At 37.0% G+C, this 24,942-nt stretch overlaps 2 protein-coding genes and 1 long non-coding RNA gene across 3 annotated transcripts in view; all 3 read right to left on the bottom strand.

The window, feature by feature from the left end:
- The window catches only part of LOC106169470 (scavenger receptor cysteine-rich domain-containing protein DMBT1-like), a 66,251-nt gene that overhangs the window by 11,761 nt on the left and 29,548 nt on the right, over positions 1 to 24,942 (bottom strand). The window lies entirely within an intron of this gene.
- LOC106162931 (lysyl oxidase homolog 4-like) lies at positions 17 to 8,165 on the bottom strand. Its single transcript, XM_087012755.1, has 6 exons — positions 7,854 to 8,165; positions 2,006 to 2,047; positions 1,675 to 1,810; positions 1,145 to 1,362; positions 572 to 619; positions 17 to 187 (listed from the first exon to the last, which is right to left on the bottom strand). Exons 1-6 carry the CDS (start codon positions 7,906 to 7,908, stop codon positions 45 to 47), a joined length of 642 nt encoding a protein of 213 aa, XP_086868881.1. The 5' UTR covers positions 7,909 to 8,165; the 3' UTR covers positions 17 to 44.
- On the bottom strand, positions 13,716 to 24,812 carry LOC147761918 (uncharacterized). Its single transcript, XR_015334467.1, has 5 exons — positions 24,602 to 24,812; positions 21,050 to 21,088; positions 20,717 to 20,851; positions 20,162 to 20,206; positions 13,716 to 13,862 (listed from the first exon to the last, which is right to left on the bottom strand). It is a non-coding gene; the product is annotated as an uncharacterized LOC147761918 (long non-coding RNA).

Raw genomic sequence — 24,942 nt, 5'->3', positions numbered from 1 at the left:
AAGCATAAGTAAATATGATGTGATATGATATAAATTGTGAAGCGTTACATACCGTAATATTCACATCTCTTCCCGTATCTCGCCCAGGGGCATGTGCAGTTGTAGTCCACATAGTTATAAGGCCAGTAGTAAGATCTTTGTGGGACACATGTACCTCCATTATAACATGGATTGTAAGAGCAAGGGTCTGTTAGAAGAAATGAAACACATAAGTTTAACACATTCAAATAAACAATTAAGAGCCTTATAAAAATCAACAAAACAAACACACAATCAGCATTGAAAACTTCTGTACTAATGTAATTAAACGGACTGGAACAACCAGTGAGAACAGTTTGCCTTAATAAACTTCGTGTCTTATCAATGTCCCTTCACTAAATAGTTCATTACATCAAACAAACGACCCCCATCCCGTATCAAAGCACCGAGTAGCTTCAGGAAACACCCATCTCCTCAACGAAATTAAGTTTACAGCTATATACTTGTACGATAGAACATGTATTTTTTTTACATTTGCATTTTCTAAGTACTCCTAATTAATATTGTAATTTTAACTTGTACAGGAACATACTCGGTGGAGAAACCGTTTCTATTGTAGGGCTTTCGGAAGTTGGCCAACCTGGGAATAAAAAGAGGCATGTGTAAATCGCTATAAGTGACAACTTACAATTTTATTTTTTAATTATAATAATAGAAAAGAAAAAAAAACATAGCACGCATACATTAATAGGAATTTCGCACAACAGTCCACTGCTCGCAGGTTTGTTAGTTTTCAAGAATTTAGTCTAGACGTATTATTGTTCTCTTATTTTCTGTATTATCATATTGATACATATAGTACTGTTAGTATCCGCATCTCTTACTGTGGAGTCAAAAAAAAAAAAAAAAAAAAAAACTCTACAATACAGGTAATATAAAGTGTTGCTTCAACGTTTACAAAAAAGTGAAAATTAAGGTGATGATAACAAACCGGACAAGAATAGTAAGGTCCAGGTAAAAGAAAAAGAACCCATAGTGGGGAAAATACAGTGTGCCTGCTTCACAATAAAGCTCTTTAGTGGTAGGAATCGAGTTCCTGGTCTCTAAATTCAAACCCAGTAGTACTTTTTACAAGTCAAAAATCAGAAACGTTACGTTCACTTACTCGTAGTATAATTGTAGTTGGTACAGGAGCGTCTGTATGAAAAGCCACAAGATACCCCGACGTCCTCGCTATGTGAACAGTGGGAATTACCCCAGCCGTATCGCTTATAGCACTGAGCTAAGGAGGATTCAGTCCCTTGACAGTGCAGGTGATTCAGCCAGATCATGCCGCTACCTTCACCAAAACAGGCGCCGCCATAAGCTTTGGCGTATCGGTCACTAGAAAAGGATGGATACAGATATTGGTTAATCAAAGTAAGGTTATTTTATTATAAGATGATGTGTTATTCCATAATGATGAAATTTAAAACTGTTCAAGTTCTACACAATGAGCTGAATGCGTACCTGAGAGCTATCGCTCCAACACATTTCAACTCAACTGAACAGTTTTCAATCACAACATTACGAGCAACACTGCAACACAGATGGACTTTCATAAAAAAATAAAAATAAAAATAAAATAAAAAAAAAAAAACGATTGTTAGATATCAAGAATACAGACATTAACGATGCTTCAGATGTAAAAAATACCCGTGTCCAAGCATGCGGCATACAACTCGAGCATCATTATCATCAAACTCGTGGTCACATATCGTTCCCCAGCGTCCGTCGTAGTAGACCATTACTCGCCCTTCCCGGTAACTGTTTCCACCAACTAAACGCACTCCTGTAAGATATTGGAAATAGTACAGAAATGCAATATGTTATGAGATATTCATTAAAAAAAGTAAAATATAAAATATAAAATGCAATGCTAACAATCATGCTGTACATTTATTAATCCAAGAAGTTATAACTTCTTGATTAATCAAAATAAAAACCTAACCAGCGAAACAAAGGAAACAATGAAGGATTTACTCACCGACATAACCTTCCGTCGTCAAATTGGGGATTTCTGTAGTTTCTGAAAAAGCATAATATTTAGAAATAGACCAATTGCAAATATAACAATTTGATTTACTACTTGTTGCTATCAGTAAAGTGTCTTTCCTTTATTTACAAGAGTCAACGTACATATATTTACCTGAGGCAAGTCAGGAGTGTCGTGCAAAAACTTACAGAAACGATTTGCAAATAAAGACGTATTGCATCGTTCAAATAAGGAACTTACAAAGGAACAACACTGGAAATTAGTATGCTACTTAAAATGAATGTGCGCATTCGAATTGTAGAATCTATAGACTAAGAATCGTATTATCCCCCCCCCCTTTTTTCTTTTTTTTTTTTTTTTTTTTTTTTTTTTTTTTGGGGGGGGGGGGTAAATAAAGGGACACATACTAGCAAATGCTGATCGTTCAAGCGTGTTTTAGTCACTTAATCTTTTCTGACGCAGTGAGTAAATTGATTTATCATTGTTGGTTGACTTTTTCCCTTACAGTAACCAAATTAATTTACATCAGCCTTATAAATAGGTTGTCCTGGAATTACCTCAAAAGGGAAATATGCCTACAGGCTATAGTTTTCTAAAACGTGCAGCCAATTCACAGCACAAAAAGTCAATTTTCAGCTCTTTTACTCTTCAGGAAATGGGTCTGAATATTCTCTTTACAAGCCTATTCAACGGTGTAAAGCTCTACCGGAAGGGTCAGGGTCTACGGGTTTACTACCCTTTTATGCCTAAGCTTAAAATTGTAGTTGCACTATTACTACGTCTTTCCGATCAAGTATAGGCGTCAAAAAACAACCTCTTTACAACTCCTTTCCGATCAAATATAGGCGATTTTTGACACGTCTTTATAACCCTTTTCCGATGAAGTAAATGCGATATGAGGTACGTCATTATAACCCTTTTCCGATCAAATAAAGGCGATTTTAGGTAAGTCTTTACTACCCTTATCTAATCAAATATGGACGATTACAGTTATTTCAAGTACTTATAGCACTGATAATGTTTCAAATTCATGTAGCATTTCATTTAATGAGAGGAAGGCTTGTGAATTTTCAATTATAGTAATTTATTGCAAAAAACAACAATAACTATTACAATGCAGTGGGAATTATGTTTATAAAGCGCAATACAGCTACTATATTTCACAAGTGGAAAGTAATCTTATACTAATGTATTATTTTGTACACTCATTATACGCACACCCTAAACAATAGCGAATACCATTAAAAAATTTACCTAGCAAAATAACTACGCAAATAAATACGAACCACATTTAAATACGACTTTCTAGAACAAAATCTAAGCAAAAGTACAATTATAGGAACGTCACAGATTCATAAGTAGTCAGGCTTTTTCCATTATTTATCTGACATCTGGTAAACATATGATGAAAACGAAAACGACTACTACTTATCCATCGACTTAATATATTTGCAGAGAGTGGCCGCTCGTTAAATAACATGCCAATTATGTGTGCCCTAATTGCCCGACCCCGTTTTAAAAATTACACTCATTAGGTATTTTTGTTCACATTGAGTAAGGCGATGAAGCCTAGCTTCCAATGAAAGACGAAATGTTGTCACCAAAACCCCTACAAAATGCGTAGGCTAAAGAAATAAAATAACATTAAAAATATGGGAAAATTAAAAACAAGAGAAACGCAACACATTATGTACCTGAAATATCCGACTAACTTAAAGTATTTAATCAAAATCAAATAAATGCTGCTCAAATTCTAAAAGAAAAAATATACTTTCAGAATAAATCTGTAGAAAATACAGCTATTTATTTCTTGAGGTGTGTGAAACGTTCATCTTATTTAGCGGGATTCGTGAAGCACCCCATTCACGCGACTTGTGAATGCAATTGTTTATTCTCCGCAATTCGTGAAACGAAGACATTATACCTGGTGATACGTGATTTTCAGGATATTTTTAAAATGCCTACTATCAGTGAGATAATAATACACTGTAATTTGTGTATTGATGATTTAGCTTCCCGCGTACTGTGGTCATTCCCCTCCCCAATTGGACTTTCAAGACTGGGCCTGAATTAAAACATATAAGTTTACTTGGGATCACAGCAAAATAATATACAAATATATGTTCAAATATAAGAAGTACTGATCTCATTGTAATAACAATATATATATATATATATAAACAGTAAGTAAAAATCAATCACCGTAAAGGAGATATATATAAACATTTTTCATGTTGAATACTGTGATATTATCTAATCTACAACTGTGGACTCTAATCGTCCTTGCGTGTAAATTATTTTCCACACATCAAATCGCCCTTGCGTGTAAATTATTTTCCACACATTAATTTCAGCACTTCTTTAGCCTGGCAGACCCCTGCGTCAGATATTTCTGCCGTTGCCCCTTTCAACGTCTTCCCCTTGTTCAGTGCTGCTATCGCCCTTTCCTTTTTTCCAGTGCGGTATCCTTCTTAACGGTTTCTGTAAAGATATAACGAAATGATATCAAAATATAATGTGTAATAACGTATTAATAACAACTGGGTAAAGGGAACAGCATGTCTGACTAAAAAAAAATCCGGGAAAGTATCAGGATTGAGAATTACAAGAATGCATGTAGCCTACCACTACAACAGACATGGAGAATGTAATAAAATCAAAGACTTGGTAATTTATCAACACACATTGATAATCAATTATTAAAAATGAAAATAAATGAATATTATGAAAATAAGAAAAGGAATAAAACCACTTACTGTCTTCATCCTCTCTTTTTTCCTGTACATTAACTTTGTACTCTGTGGCTATCTTCGTACCACACCACATCCTCCCCTTTGTAGTTGCGATTTAATATTCGTTGTTTAGGGGTGGTCGGCTCATGTCTTAGTTAAAATAACTCTTATCAAAATAACACGATCCAGGAACTGGGCCCCTGGGGACGTGTGTTTTAACAGCGCCCCTGGTTAAAAGCTTTGAGATTGCTTTTGGGACGTTATAGTTAAGATTGAAGTATAAAAGTCCCTTAGATGCGTTATCACTTGTTTGTGAAGAGATGACAACGGTGATAGAACGTGTCCGTCTTATAATTCTGATTCGAATTATGTTAGATAACTATTTATTGCCGTATTCAATATTATCGGCTGTTGTTTCACTTCAGTATAATGTGAGAGAGGTGTCTCGCCTCTGCATGTGTTTGACCTGAAGGGCCGACTGTACGAGATACACACAGTGCGGCTGGGGAAACGAAAAAAAAAGGGAGGTTGGACTGGTTGCAGAAAGCGCTTTTCGGTCAACAAGTGACCTTCATCAGCTGCAGAGTCCTGAAAAAAAGAGGGGGGACTGTGCTTAAACAAAGAAGTGAGAAACCAAAACACTTGGTTTAAGCCTTCATCATCGCGGTTGGAGATAGGTTACATAAAAGGTTAAATAGCTTATTGGCCACCATGCTGCTTGTTATACTGACCTCAGCTCATGAGTCATCTCTCGACCATCGTGTTTCAATGGTACTTCATGTGATAACTGTGTTAATTACTGGTAGCAATCCCCATACAAATACAACCGAATCCGGCTGTCATCTAAAGCAGGCCTGTCCTTCTCTGTCAAAGCCCAGAACTTATAAACAAAATAGCCGTTTTTGACTTGCGGCGATTTACTTATTTTCATGTGAAAAATGAATTTCTATGAAGAAATCAGTATATTGCGATATGATACATTTTCATTAGCAGAAACCGTGTAAAAGACACACGATGCACGTGTAATGTGCAGTGATTCTTCACTTACGTGGTTTAACCACCCCTTTCTCTTCGTCACCCACTATGAGCAAGATATCTCATCATCAATAGCAAAGTACTCCTGTTATATACGTATTACGGCACATCATACTGATAATGTTTGCTATATATCAACACATTTATCACTGCTTAACCTTGCAAAATAACAATGGTCTTAGTTATTCAGTTTTTCAAGCAAGGTTTTTTATGACAGCTAGTTTAGAACTAATGGTTTACTAATGGTTCTAGACATGGTCTATCGAGCGAAATCTTATCGTGGGATGTACTACGATCAGTTGTGGGGCAATACTTAGGCTTCATTCACATGCAATGTCTATTTTCTAAATTCTATTTTCTATTCGCGGTATGTCTTATGATCTCGGTCTGTGCCCTGAATATCCCGCGGCGTAATTACTGGCAGCGCGAGCCAGTTACTATAAGTTACTATAAGTAACTGGCTCGCGCTGCCAGTAATTACGCGGCGGGATATTCAGGGCACAGACCGTGATCATAAGATAGCGCGAATAGAAAATAGAATTTAGAAAATAGACATTGTATGTGAACGAAGCCTAATTCATCAAATAAAAAAAAAATTCTAATGCATCTCCAGTCAACATTGGTATTAAAATATTTTTGTTTTCGTCTTTTAGCTAGATGAAATATTGAAGGTGGCCGTGACGTACATTGTTGTTAGTCGGGCTTTGTTGAAATTTCCCCGGCCACCAGCGCATAGAGTGACACATCTTTATCCTTTTTTGTTTGTTCTCCGCTCAGTGTTGATTAAATATTAGAACGTTTAACGGTCACCCGCTGGTTCTTCCAGCTCCCTTATTAATTAAAGATTGGTTCCACCACTGCACACGCTGATTCGATGCATAAGCACTACGTCCATCAGTGTAATAAACTTAAGATCTATTTAACTGCCTCAGTCTAAATCGCGATCGTCCAAGGAATCTTTATTAATACACCTTATTAATGGAAAAAATAAAAAAATTAAAAATACACTGACTGTGTATCATGATTTCAGTGAAATGATTTTTACTCCGGAGACACCTTAAAACGTATCCTATAAAATCCAGATTGTAAGCGCAAGTGTGATTAACAATTTCTATAGTACAAGCGACAAGTTAAATGCTAGTCAGTTATGTTGCTGCAGCCAGAGTTGCATTATTCAAGGCCGCGGCCAAACTTTTAATAATCAAACAGCATGGCCTTTGACCAAGTCTTATTCATTATAATTCATTGCAATTTTATGGAAATAATAATCATGCTTTAAATAGACTTTGATATCGCTTCCAAGCAATCTATATAAATTTTAAATGGTTTTTGAGACGACTGTGAATTGGACTGGATTTGATAGATAAAATACAACGTTTAGGGATAAATCAGCAAAGAGAAATGAAATGATGAATAACAAAATATGATAAGCCCTCGGGGGAAGCTTCCTCAGGAGAGATGTTCTTATGATCGAAATGATCACGCCTTTCGACAGTATATACATGTAGCGCACCTAAGATAATAAAATGAAATTTTGAAAGGAATTAACAATATAAATCTTTCAGTTCCATTGAAATCTCATGTTCTTAAATGTCAGTCACAATCCGATAACGACCATCACATAATACCAAGGCAGGACCCCTGCGGAAAAACGTTGTTCAGTCGCGAAGAAAGACGAACGAGATTACGCCTGTTGAAAGGCCGTGTAAAAGAGAAAGGGGTACTCAGTCGCGCGTTGTAAAGGCCAGCTTGCACTGCTCCGACGTCATTCCGCGGAGGCTGAAAAATCGGAAAGATTTGTTTTTGTGCTGTGCAAGGAAGAAACCGGTACATTATTCGTTAAGCACTTTATATATACATGTATATGACAGCAATTTTGTGTGATCCCCCGGGGAGTTAGCCCGATCCAAATGGATTGATCTAAATCTGTGAGAACCCATTCTTAAACTATATGAATGATTTTTAGTTAAGAAAAATGATAATTAACTGAAAAAAATGATCACGAGTAAGTGAAATGAAACTAAAATTGAGAATGATTAGCTACGCGCAGTATGGAATTAGATCATGCTTACCTGCCTGCCCAGACAGCAAAATGACAACGATCAAGAAAAATGTTGTCTGCATCATTTCACATCCTTAACAGTAATGAGATGTCGTGTTTCACTGGGTGAAGGAACGCTCTGGAGGGGAGGGTCACAACCCGGCACAAAAAAATTCGAAAAACATTTTTTTTCCAGTAAAATAAGAAATAAATGTACCTTACTTCATTATATACAACTCCTCACCATCGACGTCAGAGGGAAAATCGCTCACTCCAGTACAAGTGCAAATAAAATAAGCAATTAAGTATAAACATGTAATTCATAACTCGCTTTGAACGACTCGGATACAGCCCCTCTCTGTTACCCCCAGGTAAATATACCCTTCCCCCTTGGAGGTGAAACCTTATCGAAAGAGATGTTGATTTTTCGAGAATAACCAACATGGAAGATAAGAGACACTTCTCTGATTAATATTTCGACAAATAACTTATTGACATGGCGGGATAATTGAGTAAAAGTTCCTTTCCTTAATTACAGTACTACAGGTGCGTCTCTGCGCGGTTCAATGATTTCCAGTACAAAAGTAAAAGTTCTTATATACCGCACTATACATGCGTCTCAGCGGGGTTTACAAACCCCTGGTCATTTTTGGTCCTGGTACAGTCTGGTCCTGGTTTTGATGGGGGAGGGTACAGCCCAATATGCTGTATGAAACGCTGCAAACTACCAAGCGAACAGACATCTTTCGCTGCCTGACCAGGAACTTTACCCCTGCTTCAACCCCTCAGTTCTGAGTGCCGTATATAAAGGACTGGAATGCTCCCCGGATGGGGTCAAACCCGCGTCCTCCCGCTCCGGGGGCTGACGCTCTAACCAAAAATCTAAATTTTTTACCAATGTTGTGTGAGTTACATTGTACAAGTGGCAAAATAGTCTAATTTATTGTAACAATTGTCAGATGTGAAAGTTACTATGTACATGTACAAAGTGCAGTTTATTCAGATTCCTTGCCTCGTTTATGTATTGTGTCAGGATCATCTTAAACTATGGGTGTTAGCCCGTGTAGACCGTGTAGTACTAAACACTGCTTCTAAGAATATGCATCAATCTCGTTAGGAACATTTACTTTTAAATAATAATCATGCTGCTAAAGAAACAGTGACAATGATGGGGTTTTATTTTCTTGTCACCAGTTTACTAGGAAAATGGATATCATTTGAAAAACCGAAATGAATTTAAAAGCAAGAGTTGTGACAGCAAGTGTTGTAATATCACCGTTAATGCATGTCAAGCCTGCTTAAAACAGTGAGTAAATAAAACTAGCAACCAGTCGTGATCAAGTCATATTTACACGCATCTGCTGGATTGTCATTTGTTGCTTTTGGATATGATTTCAATTTTATCATGAGCTCAACAAGAATCATGTTGGTGCAATCATTTAGATATATAATTACAAAAAAAATGACACTTTAAGAAAGTAAATTGGCGCGCCCTGCCTTCCACGTATTGGTTACTCTTCTCTTATATATATATATATATATATTAACGACATAGTTATATAGGCGTTATATAATTATACTGTTGGCTATCAATTTCTGTCACCGGAAATGTTATCTTGAGTTACATGTATTTATTGCATATTTTATTGCATATATATATATTAACGACCTAGTTATATAGGCGTTATATAATTATACTGTTGGCTATCAATTTCTGTCACCGGAAATGTTATCTTGAGGTACATGTATTTATTGCATATTTTATTGCATATATATATATATTAACGACCTAGTTATATAGGCGTTATATAGTTATACTGTTGGCTATCAATTTCTGTCGCCGAAAATGTTATCTTGAGGTATTTATTGCATATTTTTGGGTTATTCCTTTAAGGGTTGAATTAAATGTTTCAATTAAAAAACACTTTTTGGGTTATATTCCTATTTTACTTCATTTATCTATCTATTTATTAATTCATTCATAAATTATTATTATTTTTTTAATATTTATACCAGATTCTGAATAGAGATAATGTTTTTATTCTGTCTACTTTAACTATTCATGTTTCTATTCATACAGTGAAACTGAAAGGGAATACGTTCTATATAAAATGAACGAATTGATGAAATTAGCGGACACTGAAATAAACAACCAGTGGCCATGCAAAATTTTATTGGGCATTCTAAACATGTCAAGACGGGCAGTATACTAGGCAGGCTAATAATAATAATAATAATAATAATAATAATAATAATAATAATGATAACGAAGAAAGTGAAAAATGCTATCAGATACATGTTTGTTGGATACATAGATTGATACGTTGAACGTATTATAATGAATATTATCGTATTTGCCAGACCCCCTCTTCTACTCCTTAAGCCATGGGCAATAAATACATATTTGTGTCTAATACTCTTTTGTAACGTGAATGCAAATCATTTTGGGTAAAGACATATCCGTTTTGTGCAATGTCATATGAGTGGAAAATCATTATCCAATTGCAATTTATGAGGGATGCTCAAATCACCTATTTCCTTTCACTAAAAAAACACGTTTATGGTCCATAAATCTAAGGAATGTCAAATGTTTTTCATTTAATCGGATATAAAATTTTCCTATAAACCTTTTCAAAACTAAATAATATATGTACGTCTACAAAGCTGGTGACAACGTAGCACAACTAACACGCTGGAATTCAAATTTCATCAGTTCTCACTGGAATGTACTCAGCATTGGTTGATCTGCGCTTGCGCGTTACGATCACTGCTGCTATGACAACAACGCATGCGCTGACAGCCATGACGCCGGCTCCAATTGTAGTCGAGGGCGGTGCCTGGGGACCTTGCTCGCCGTCCTCCTGGTTCTTCCTCTCGTCTTTTACGGCAAACTCTGGTAAATACAAAGACGGGATATTTTAACGCATTCAATACCCAAGTCAATCATTGGCAGTTGAAGCATTTGGTCAAGAGAAGAAGAGGATATAACATTTGACCACCTTTGCTAGAGAAATACAAAACAACATAAAAAGGGTTCCTTTATCACAATGTAGGGCTAGAGTGGACAATTGGTATGCTTCGTTTTGGTCTGGCGGGGGGAACGGGCGGGGTCTATCAATACATTTCGAAAACGCGTTCAATATGTTTAATTACAACAATAAGGTATACTCGTTTTCCTGTTCAATTCTATACGAAAATGTGTATTTGGCTTGCCTGCTTCGGGGTTCTCTTTCTGGACGAACACGGGTCCCTGCACCAGGCTGTACACCTCTACGTCACCAGGTACCGCTCTCTTCCCCCTGCCGCCATTTTGTGGACAGGCGTACCCTTCACTGGGGCGCAGACACCTACTGTCCCGGTCAGTGGCGTTACACACGATGACGTCACAATGGAGGTACACCTCTGGATCGTTGAAGAACTCAAAGGCCTTGACAGCGAACTGCGCATGCGTGTCGTTAGAGGGATAGAAGCGTACCGTAGGGTCGTCTGGGCATCTGGAAATATACAATCATGGATTTATTTTATTTTGCTGATTGTAAACGTTTGACCGATAAATCGGATAATCACGTTGTGTACCGGTAATGCCCCTATTTCACACAGACCACGAATCCTACGAACGGCCATGAATTGGCAAATTTCAAGATTCATGGTTGAATCGTAATCAGTTCGTGATGTTCTTAACAGATTCGTATATATCCGTAGTCAGTTCTTGCACTTCTTCACCAACAGGGATTAGTGGCAAAAACTTTGATGCCTCTATTTCACACAGATCACGAATCCCAGGAATCGACAGGAATTGAAAATATCAGGATTCGTGGTTGAATCGTAATCAGTTCGTGAAGTTCTTAACAGATTCGTATATAATCGTAGTCAGTTCTTGCAATTCTTGATCAATCGGGAATTCGTGGCAAAATTTTGAGCTGTTCCAGATTTTGGCCACGAGCTCCCGATTCCAAAAAATCGTAGTGAATTTCTGGACAATATTCATGCGATTCCAGCCGAATCCCACGAATATTAGTAACACTATCGCACCTGTATCGTAACTGAATCGTAGAGCGTGTCGACTTAGACCAGAAAATTGGCAAAATCTCACGAATCCTCAGGAATCCTGAAATTTGTCAATTCCTGGCGATTCTTGGGATTCGTGGTCTGTGTGAAATAGGGGCATAAATAAGGCCTTAAATTCTCTTTAGCTTGAAGTTCACCACCATACTACTATTGCAACTCACTGTAATACATGTACACGTTTGTATATGCTATTGTGATTTTAGCAATTGGATTTATTATTATTATTATTATTATTATTATTATTATTCTTATTTTGTTCTTGCATTAAGCCCAGGAATTTACAGGCAACGCTTTTAGTATAAACCCTTCGATTGTTACTGTGATGTCACCATACTCACTTGTTGCTAATGAGGGCGTATTGTGGATAGCTCTTCGTAGCCTTCGGTGTCGCCACGCAGTTCTGTAGGACCACCTTAAGATTAACGTCCGGCGTTAGTAAAGCCACGTCCACATACATGTCCTGGTTAAGTCTGACCACGTGGGGATAGCTGGTCACGGGGGAGGTGAAGTAACCAGAATGGTACAGGTCCATCCTCAGGGTGAAGTTACCATTAGCAACATATGCTCGGTTGCCGTACACTGTGCCCTGTATTAACAGCAAAGACGAGACATTTCATAAGTTTGTACAGGCGAATTTATTGAAAACAAAAAACAACCAAATGCGTTACAATGTTGATCTCCGTAGCGTTTGGCTCGTTATTTTATTGCAACAACGGATTTTTGGGCAAATTGTACTAGACTGACACAAATGTCCGTGCTTTGGTTTAATAAGTATGACAACACCACGGATCACATGTTACAACACACTCGTACAGATAGTGCAAGCAATTCTTTTTTTATTTCGCCGGTATTATAAATTCATTCTCACAAAGTGAAAGTGAAAGTAAAATCATCTCACCTTAGCGACGAATTCTTGTCCTACGTCGCCGTACCTCGGCAGCACACATTCCACTGTGTACCTGGAGTGTAGGTTGCGGTTGATAAGAGAATTACTATACGGCCGGAGGATGAGGGCGTTTCTGTAGATGAACGTATCCCTGGTTTCCTTGACAAACGGAACATTACTGCTATTTAATATTTGTTAACATATTGTATTAAGGACATACTGGTAACATTGGGGGTAACGTCAGCGGAGGCTGATATTGAGACAATATTACTAACCAAGTTTACGCGCGGATTAATACTTAAACATCTAAAATTTTGTTAACCCCATGGCAACAGACCCATGCGCACTAGTACAAGTATGAGTTAATTTAAATGCAAAGGATGGTCATTTATTTATTTTTCATTTGTTGTTACTAATTAAGACCAATATCAATTACCAGTCTGCGGGTTCCACACATTTGAGTGACAAGGGGCACGTGGAATATTGCGTTGCGGCCAAGGTATTGGTCAGGAACACACTTGCTTTCGTCCAAGGTCAAGGTCATTGGACCAAGACGAGACTGGATGTCATTTACGTCCACCGTCACAGTCATACCCTTTGTCGAGTCACAGTTCACGGAAACTTTGGGATTATCTGAAACAGCGGTACCATTGTTAGATGTGGGAAATTCAGGTTATTACAACTTTTGTTCTGAAACGACGGTTCTAAATTTGGTTAAACCTAAGTCAACTCCAAATATTACTTATCGTTTATGGGCAATTACTTCTCATCCTATTTGATCAAAAGAGTTTTGATTTTGAAATTTGAATTTTGAAGTGTTATACCATAAATGTACTTTATCTTTAGAACCAAACAATCACGCCAAACCAAAACAACTCATCATTGTACTCGTGCTAAAAACAAATAAATAAATAAAAAGATAAAAACATAGGAACTCACAATAATTGTAGGAGTTGATCCTGGTCTCACACTTGTATCCGGTGGCGTAGCTGGGACAACTGCAGCGGTAAGGTTGGGACCAGGGACCCCAGTAGCCGGTGGGAGAGCAGTAGCCGTTGTTCTGACACGGGTTTGGGTAGCATGGATCTAGGAATAAAACACAGTTGTATTTTTGTCTGTCATTAAAAAATTGAACGCACAGTGGCCATTTATATAATACATTTATAATGTCAGTTTTGACGTTCCATCTATACCCCGACTTTCTCAGACGTCTGAACTGAGTGTCACTTTGACATTTGACAAAGGGCTGTCAGCCAGGGCCAGGTCAAAACAGGTATGCAGGTTTTACATACCACGGCTTATTATTGAACGACTGAGTGGTGACAGCGCTAGTGCAGACGGCCAGGGTAATCCATAGACAAGGGCAAATGAAACATTGACCTCAACAGTTAGTAAACATTTGTTTTTTAGTTTTCATTGATTCTCTTTTAAGTAAGACATTATTTTACGTGTATTTTAGATCAACTTTGGGTTGCTATAGTGCTGTGATATTAAGGGTTCCAAAATTGTACAATAGAATAAAGAATCTAGGTACGTGTATCCCTCATATCGTACTGTCCGGCAACACAGAGTAGAATGCACACAAACGCGCGCACACACACACACACACACACACACATACTTGTCTATGTGTACCAACCGAGGACATCAGCACAACACCATACAACCGAGGACATCTTATTCCTTGGTTAAATCAAAATAAAAACATTCAATTTAGGGTAAAATCTCTTCGAGTATGAATGTTATAAATTAATTTTTTATAAAAACTAATTTTTTGCTGACAAGAATTTTACATTCTAACCGAGGACACACAGGGACACACACACGGACAGACACTACACATTACAACCGAGGACATGCATGCATCTACATGTAATAATGATTGTACTTTTAATGCAAAGCAAATTTTATATAGCGTTACTTTGCAGCAATTCACATTTTTATGAAATTCTTTCATATTTAAGGTAAATTCCAAAATAACACCAGAGGTGATGATTAAATGAACAGTTATACAATATTTAATGCTGGGCTTTGCCACTTTTTTAGAATTGAAGATTATGAGATAAAACATCAATTAATTTAGGAAAAGAAAGGATACTGATGAAATAAAATAAAAGACCAAAGAAATTCGTTTTCAAACATTTTATTTTCATAATGCTTATTTTCTATTTAGCACTCTTTTATTATCATGAATTTTATATTTTGATAACACAAAGTGTCGTCCATTGGATACAGACTTGCACAGTACACAATTTTACAATTGAGGACATCATGCCAGCAGCACCCAAAATTGTGCTTTCTTCCAATTTGATGCAATATTATATAATGCTTAACAGCATAATGATCATCAATTTTTTATAATAAAATATTAGTATCATGAATATTCAGAAAATGTGACTAGCAAAGGTTTTCAGGTTCATGGAACTCCAAAGTCATACTTTGAAAATGCTAAATGTATACAAGACAGCACTGTACTGAAATGGGTTTCTTTCCATTTTTAACTTTTTTACATAAAATAATACAGTTTACTGCCATTTCACATGATCAACTAAGAAAATTGTTGAGATGGCAAAAATATCAATATAACAAGTTTAAATGTCCAATTTCCTCCATTCCGAACATTGTGAATGATTGAATCTGACAAACTACAATGATACGAGTTCATTTCCATTTTGGCACTTTTTTTACACAATACAAGATAACAGGTTTACCACCATTTTTATATAATCAACTAGCAATATTGTCAAGACGCAGAAATTGTCAAACAACCCATTTTACATATCTAGTAAATTCAATAATGAGACTTGTTACATGCCTGACAATCAAATCTGAGGAAAACCACTTATATACAAATAAAAGCTGAAGTCCCTCAAAACTCAACCAATCAATCTTATTTTTAAATTTGATTTGTATATAGATAACATTGATCACTCTTGTGAGTTTAATGACAACAGGCCTATCGGTTCTCCCTGAAATGTGCTTACAGTGTTACTAATATGCTTTTACTAATAATCATCAGTTCTGTGAGTTTCATGAAAACAGGCTTTAAGTTATTAGTTCTCCCTGAAATGTGCTTACAGTGTTACATATATGTTGAAAAAAAAAAAAAAAAAAAAAACAGCATAAAATTTGAAAGAAAAGGGCCTGGTCTTGCTGATTTTCAATCTTGACCATTCTTTTACTAATAATCATCAGTTCTGTGAGTTTCATGAAAACAGGCTTATTGGTTCTCCTTGAAATATGTTAACAGTGTTGCATGTACACTGAAAAAAGGAGAAAAAAATGCAAAACTTTTGAAAATAATCACCCCATTTCCTCCATTTTGAGACACTGTATTACACAGTACATGATAACATGTTTACCGTCATATTTATATAATCAACTAGCAATGTTGTAAAGATGCAGACAATTTCAGAGAAACACTAACATATTTACATATCTAGTTAATTCAATAGTGGACTGTTTACATGCCTGACAATCAAATCTGAGGAAAACCACTTATATACAAATAAAAGCTGAAGTCCCTCAAACCTCAACCAATCAATCTTATTTTTAAATTTGATTTGTATATAGATAACATTGATCACTCTTGTGAGTTTAATGACAACAGGCCTATCGGTTCTCCCTGAAATGTGCTTACAGTGTTACTAATATGCTTTTACTAATAATCATCAGTTCTGTGAGTTTCATGAAAACAGGCTTTAAGTCATTGGTTCTCCCTGAAATGTGCTTACAGTGTTACATATATGCTGAAAACAAAACAAAAAAAAAAAAAAAAAAAAAAAAAAAAAAAAAAAAAAAAACAAAACAGCATAAAATTTGAAAGAAAAGGGCCTGGTCATGCGGATTTTCAATCTTGACCATTTTTTTACTAATAATCATCAGTTCTGTGAGTTTCATGAAAACAGGCTTATTGGTTCTCCTTGAAATGTGCTTACAGTGTTACATATATGCTGAAAAAAAACCAGCATAACATTTGAAAGAAAAGGGCCTGGTCATGCTGATTTTCAATCTTGATAATTCTTTTTAATTTACTAATAATCATCAGTTCTCTGAGTTTCATGAAAACAGGCTTATTGGTTCTCCCTGAAATGTGCTTACAGTGTTACTTATATGCTAAAAAAAAAAAAAAACAGCATAACATTTGAAAGAAAAGGGCCTGGTCATGCTGATTTTCAATCTTGACCATTCTTTTACTTATAATCATCAGTTCTGTGAGTTTTATGAAAAGGGGCCTATTGGTTCTCCTTGAAATGTGTTAACAGTGTTGCATGTACAATGAAAAGAGGAGAAAAAATGCAAAACTTTTGAAAATAATCACCCAATTGCCTCCATTTTGAGACACTGTATTACACAGTACATGATAACATGTTTACCGTCATATTTATATAATCAACTAGCAATGTTGTAAAGATGCAGAAAATTTCAGACAAACACTAACATATTTACATATCTAGTTAGTTCAATAACCAAACTGTCAACATGCCTGACAATCAAATCTGAGGAAAACCACTTATATATATCAAAACAAGGCACAACTTCCACAAAACTCAACCAATCAATCCTATTTTCAAACTTGATTTGTATATTGGTAACATTGATCACTCCTGTGAGTTTAATGACAACAGGCCTATCGGTTCTCCCTGAAATGTGCTTACAGTGTTACTTATATGCTGAAAATGGCAGAAAAAAAACAGCATAACTTTTGACAAAAAATGGCCCGGATATGCCGATTTTTGATCTTGACAACCCTTTTACTAATAATCATCAGTTCTGTGAGTTTCATGACAATAGACCTATTGCTTCTCCTTGAACTGTGTTTACAGTGTTGCATGTATGCTGAAAAAAGCAAAAACAACAGCAAATTTTCTGAAAAAAAAAGCAGCCCATTATAAAGATTTTCAAACTTGACCTGCGTTTAACTAATATTCATCAGTTCTGTGAGTTTCATGAAAATAGACCTATCGGTTCTCTTTAAAATGTTGCATCGCATATAATATTATGCTGAGAAAAGGGAAAAACAGCAACTTTGTAAAATTGGCCAGATCACACTGATTACGTTGATTGCAATTTATATAGCATTCCTTCTGGGAGAGATCGATCCGTAGTTAGTACGATAGGATCTGGGAACGGTCCCTTAATCGTTTTTGCCGTGTGCATATCCGAACTGTAGGCCTATATATCAGGACGCGTAATTGTCGGGGCGTCTTTTTTTTTTCTTTTTTTATTTCACAAAGCGGTTCTTGCAAATGCGGTGTTTATGAATATGTGTGCTCTGTGTTAGCGACATGGACCGACAGGGGCCCATTCAAAATATAATTTCACTTCAGTTGTTAGATTTAGTATTTATTCTAGCAGCCAGGTGTATAACAAACAGGTCAGATCTACAGGTGAAAAGAAGTGACTGTAGTTCGCAGAGCCATTATGTAATAATAAATGTTTCATAATGTCATAGCCTTCTTCAAACTGTCAGGGGTAGATTAATTCATAGTTAGCTAAGGGGCCCTTTACACTGGACGGCGTCCTTTCTGCGTCCTGTAGTACGGATCCATTTGAGAGTACAAAATTATAATACTTAACTTTCTGACAACTGGCCAATCACCAAATATTCATTTTTTTCAACCAAAGCAATGCTTGTACCTCCTTTCTACGACCACAGTGATGCCAGTTTCTTGGTCGCACAAAGGACGCCGCCCCAGTGTAAAGGGGGTTTACGGACGATCCATTTACCCTTTTCATTTACTCTGAAGTATCGAATAAAAGAACTGATGGAATAAAAGTACTGATGGAATAAAAGTACTGGGTGTAAAAAATCTCGAAATTTAATAAAAGTACTAGATGGAATAAAAGTACTGGGTGGAAAAAACCTTTGCACCACTCCCCCCCCCCCAAAAAAAAAAAAAAATGAAATAAATAATTATAAATAAAAGTAAAGAAGAAGAAGAGAAAGAAAAAAGCTAGCTATTGATCATTGTAAAAAAAAAAAAAAAAAAAATCACCAGGTAAAATTCACTCAGTATTATAATTTATCTTAATATATATATATATATATTTGCCATGAGTTAAATTTCATAATCGTCAGGGGCCGAAGACCCAGATATGTCGCACCTAAGCCGCCTCCGAGAGCCATACGGAGACGTTATTCATAGTAAATTTATTCTCAGATATAAGGTTCGTTTTGCATACCTGTAAACTCCTAAGGGTTTATCTTACATAGAAATGTGATTTAACATCGTTTAAATCATAAATCGGCATGAAATAATTGACGTTTGAAAACAGGCACAACTTCTTTGCTGCACTTGAAATGACCTCCTTAGCTATAAATATGATCCTATCACCTTGCGACATTGCATCATTCGATCGATGTACATGAGTAGTTGTCACTGCTGAAGGGAAAGCACGTCTATTTATAGGAACTAAAATCAGGTGACGCATGTACTGTTGTGTTCAGAGAGCGACTTCCGCTTGACCTACTTTCCAGTGCTGTTGGTAGAACAGTCGGTAATGAGTTGAGATCTCAATTTTCTTCTCATTATACTTCAATTTAAGAAAATAAAAAGCGTGACTTGTACTTGTGTAATTTCCCACCGGTACAATATGTATTTAATAAACATACCGGGTGGAAGATTTTTGAAAAATTAATAAGCGTACTGGGTGAAAATGGAGCGTACCGGCGGGAAGAAATTTGGAAAATTAATTAACGTACCGGTACGTTTATTTGATACTTCAGAGTAATTCTTGCACCCTCAAAAGATTGTCGGTCCTAAGATCTACCGAGTGAGCCACAAATTCAGACAGTTCTTCTTTATTTAAACCACACCAAGTCAGTTGTACTAATAAAGAAGCGTGCCGTAATATGTAGGTGCGATGATAGTTATGTAGTTACGTAACGGCCTAGGAGAGCTTAATTTGATAAAAAAGACCTTTAGTTTAAAAAAATGAACTTACTGAATATATAGACATCTGAGATATAACATTAGTTTCAGTTTAGTCTGCCCTTTACAGCACAACCGTGGACGCGGAATTTGGTCCGCCCTTAACAGCACAACCGAGGACGCGTGTGTATAGCCCGATTTCAGACAAAAAGTTGGACAGTATTTCTGATACACTCGTGGCGGGAATTTGGCCCGCGCTATACAGCATAACCGAGGACTGGCTCAGAATAGCGTCAAATTTCACCACCTAACTTGAAATGGGCCCCTTTATGCATTCCACTGCTTATGTCAACCGAGGACGTCCTCGGTTGGAGGTGTGTCCTCGGTTAGTGGGTTTCGGGCGGGTGTGTGTCCTCGGTTAGAATGCGTGCACAAGAGCACACACACACACACACATCAAGGGACTTCTACAAAAGAAAGGCCAGGTAAACTGATTTACTACAAGCTTACCGTTAGTAGTCATCTCAGTTTCAGGACTCTGAGTGGTTGGCCAACCTGAAAACACACATGTACTTGTACATGTATAGAACAGTCCATTATAGAATAACAAAACACAAACGTTTTTTTTTTAACATTTGAGTAGTAAAAATAAAACAATGCACTATTAATCTATACATATCTACATGTGCACATATATAGTATACAAGTAAATGTACGCACGTCCCTACGGTAAAGTTTAGATTCCCTTGAAACAAGACCCATTTTAGGAAACTACGGTTGGTGCTGTTTTGCACAAGCGACATGTTTCGATCGGATTTGCACATAAAACTAGGACGGACAGCGTGTGTATGCGTACATTTGTGTGCGTATTTTATTGGGATTTGCTGATCGTCAAGAAGACTCTGTTTACTGGACTTGCTCTTACTGGTACGCCATTTCTGTCGCATCACGTCGTCTTGCTGCGAGATTATAGGATTTTATGATACTTTTTTTATTTTTTTCCACATCAACACTTTCTACTCGGGCACTTAAAGTGCTCACATAAACTCCATGTCATTTACTCACCATAATATTCACACCGCTTCCCGTATCTCGCCCAGGGACATGTACAATTGAAGTCCACATAGTCATAGGGCCAGTAATAAGATCTTTGTGGGACACACGCGCCTCCATAATAACATGGATAGGAAGAGCAAGGATCTGTTAAAATAAATAAATACATAAATAAATAAATAAATAAATAAATAAATGGTTACTTATGGGAAACATGCAATTCCTTAACAACGAAAAACAAAAGGGCAGTTTGATAAGATCATATATTTCTTATTTTCCATATTGGACGTACAGTACACACAGTGAATCCGTTGATATCGACAAACAAACATAGAGCATACATACCATATCTTGAAGAATTATTTTCAGGTGCCTCAGTCGTAGCTATAAAAGAATATAGAAATGATAAAACACAACATTAAGAATCACATGCAAAAATAATTCAATATATATTTATTAAAATATGTAAGGGTAATTATAAGTGTACCCCTGTACAGAGGGCTAAGAATTCAACAAAAACAATGAAACCGTCGAACGGACGCTGAGACGGATGTTTTTGGAACATTGAAAAGTAAATCATACAGTACAACAGACAAATGCCTAATAAGGAGACGGCGACTGGAGTAAAAATGCATAGGACATCGACTACCTCCCCCGTAATAAACTAATTCTTAAATCACTGTTACAGTATTTATCATTATAAAACGTTTTTCTCCATCATCATTAGATATATAATAGTTAATTGGTCATAATTTTAGGTTATTTTAAGAGGAGCATACATTGCTTAAAGCAATTTACCATCTTTACGTGTATATATCATTATATAATCCTCATGAACCAATAAACTTGTTTAAAAAATTGGACATCGAGGTATCTTTGCAGCGTTCCCAGTCATTGATGCATGGGAAGCAGTATGCCTCAGTTATTTACAATAAAAACCAGCAAGCCAACATTAAGTCCGGCGGTTGGCCATGGGTCTTTCAAACTATCGCTGCCTTTGTGGCTGTACCCTGTTGAGGGAAAAGTTATCCGAAAATAAACCCCGAGGACAAACCAGGAGGTTGGGTCCCGTAGGCAGTTCAAACATGGATACAGACCTGAGCTTGCACAGGGGGTGGAAACGCGCTACCTTTTTTATCAAGACGTACCTAACCGTCAGAACCGGATATTGGTTTGTAACCTCCAGGGGCAATAATGGTTTGGCCTTTGGGGAAGGCCTTTTGATAGAGATTGTATCCAAGCATTTCTGCCCGTAGTCGGTCCACCACACTTGGATCTTTTGTTTCTGCAAGTGTTCATGTGCCACCGAAGTTTTTATTCAACACCTACTAGTGCCTCCAGTTACTTCATTAGTTACGTTCCCACAGTTCATGGTCATCTCTGGGTTGAACCGCCTGCGACAGAGCTGGAACCTTCTGTATTAGCTGTTGCCTGTCCACTGGGCCCTTCCGGTTACGTGGAGAGGGGATTATATTAAACTCTACCCATGGTTTTGCGCTATGGAGATGTCACCCCAGCCTTGTTTGCTCGCTGTTATGGGAGGACAATGCTATTGGCAGAAATGCTTGGAAGCAATATCTATCAAAAGGCCTGACTGATTTCGAATACAAAATGACATTGAACGTTGAGAAAAAAAAAAAAAAAAAAAAAAAAACATTCCCAAGCACAGAATAGAGTAATATAGTTATGTCTGCACTGTGGCAGAAACTGCCGTTCTCGTGTTGAGATTTTCAGGCATACTCGGTGCTGTTATATCAGGACAACTGTTACAACACAAAACGCAAATCCAAGGTCTTTCAAGATGAAGGTGCCAGCAAGCCAACATTAATTGTGGACAAAGATATTCAACACCGTTAAAGGGATAATAACTATTCATTTTGGCCAAAAATTAACTTTCCTGGAGTAAACATCAATTTTCCCATACAAAGCAATGGTTAATGAATTCATTTCTACAGACTTAACATTTAATATGGAATATTTCAGTTTTAAAGGTATACCTAGGTAAAGATGCGTTCTTTTTTCAAAAAATTCAGATATCATATAAGACATCTGACTGGAGAAGTGTGAAGTCAGGTGTGTCGCTGCCAATTAACTGCTTACCAAGTCTGCTGCACTGCTGCCTTGTGTAATATGCAGTAATTTAATTGGGCAGTGCTCCTTTGGGCTAGTCAAAGCTTGGCATTGGCGAAGCATGGTTCTGTCAAAAAAGTATCCATATGTCGGCAAATACGGCATAGAAGAATTTGAAATTTTGCATGCAAGCGGTCGGTTTTGCAGTGCGTAAAATGAGTTAAGCAGCGTTTTACATAACTGTTAAGCTGTGCCAGAATGGCGCGAAAAACACAGACATTGCCAGACAGATTATTGTGTCAAACGGAACGGTCTACACAGTTTTATAGAGTTATGCACAGTTTGAGGCACTACACAGAGACCAAGCCCAATGCATCGACGTCTTACCACCAAGGTATAGGACTCAATGTCCTTCAGGATATACTGCTGCAATTAAACCAAAACCACCCAGTCCGTTTTGAATGAGGGACAAATTGTCACCAAAACTTGTTTTTCAAGGCTCTTAGCGAACACCAAACTGATATCAGCAGGTTAGGATTCCAGGCGACTTCTGAGGAAGCCACTGTAAACAGCAAAGCAGCCTAGTCTGTTACTCTTATGAATTGGGGGCCATGACAGTTTTTGGGTAAAATAATGAAACCGCGTGGCTTTCTTTATTGAGGTCAGATTTAACCTTTACCGCTAAAGTGGTCAAAACAGAGTTTACAAACATCCTGAAGAGGCCTACGACGAAGCGTGTGCCACTTCTTAAGTGACTAGGGTCATTGGCAGTGTCAGTATTTGGAGTGGATACCACATTGGTGCCAAAACACCAATGGTAGTCATCAATGAAAACCTGAACCAGATCAAACAAAAGAATAATCTGGGAACCACTTGACTATTATTTGATAGGGGGCACCTTAGGAACAATTTTAGGTTGCAGGGTGAGGTTGCCGTTCACACAGAACACTTTTAATAGCAGATAACTTACAGAACCAAGGGAATGAGTAGCTACCTTGGTCATCAAAATCGCCATATTTGAACCACATAGACAATATGTGGGTAGGTCATTACTCGCCGAATCAACGGCCTGCATGTCCTACATCAAAACGGAGCCAAATTGGACAAGTTTTAACCGTATTCTGGAATTTTATTCCAGATTAAACTCTAAAAAGCCTATCATAAGAAATGCCTTGCGGCTTGAAAGCCCTGGTAGCAGCAAAATAAGGTCAATCGTAACAGCGACTGTTGCTGTGACTAGACACTGACATGAGGGGCCTTTGTGGGGCGTGTACTCTTTTAAAGGCAATAATTAGGAAAATATGGAGATCCAAAATATCGCATTCAATGGTTGTCGTATGACTTAAAATAGGCAATGTATTTTTGTTTGCTTCACTGACGAATACAATTACTGAAATGATGTCACAATGACATCGAAGAGATTATCAAAAGTTATTAAAACACGATTTTAATCCTTATTTTCATTTATCAGTTAGCAAAATAGGAAAAAAAAACTGATGAATTATGTTTTGGAAAAAAATATTCCATATTAAATGTCAAGTCTGTATATTCAAAGTTAGTCCCTTTTTTGTGAAGTTTGTTTTTTTCTTGTTAAAATTTCTTAAGATATTATTACAGAGAAAAGCCATCTATGGAGGTCACGTGGTCCAATGACAAGCTGAGATATCAGAATGATAACTATAAGTGCCGTTTTTGTGGTAAAACAGAATACATCATATTTGTATGAGCTGTTTACAATGTTCTTTATTGTGAAATATCGATTTCATACGAAGAGTTGTCATCCCTTTAATAACCCACATTCCATGTTAATAGATAAAGAACACTAACCGTACTGAGAAGATCCAGGGCAGCTTCGTGTGTAGGAGTACCCGCAAGACACCCCGGCATCTTCAGAGTGACTACAGTCGTGAACTCCCCAACTTTGGTGACTACATGCGGATAATGAATGCTCTCCTCCACTGCAACTTATACCATCCAACCAAATCTGCCCATAGCCCTGGCCATAGCAGGCGGACTGGTATGCCTTTGCATAACGATCGCTAAAATGTAATAAAACAGACACGTACAATGCATGTGCATAACGTCACGCAATGTGATTTTGATATTATCTTAATTATTCGGGTTGCAGGTTGAAGATGTATAATTATTGAGGGGACCCGTCAGCGTTT

Source organism: Lingula anatina, chromosome 5 (assembly GCF_051362555.1).
Source record: "Lingula anatina isolate TDL-2025a chromosome 5, LinAna3.0, whole genome shotgun sequence".
NCBI classification, from domain to species: domain Eukaryota; kingdom Metazoa; phylum Brachiopoda; class Lingulata; order Lingulida; family Lingulidae; genus Lingula; species Lingula anatina.
Note: the sequence above shows the minus strand (reverse complement) of the source record. Positions and strands in the feature narration are given on the sequence as shown.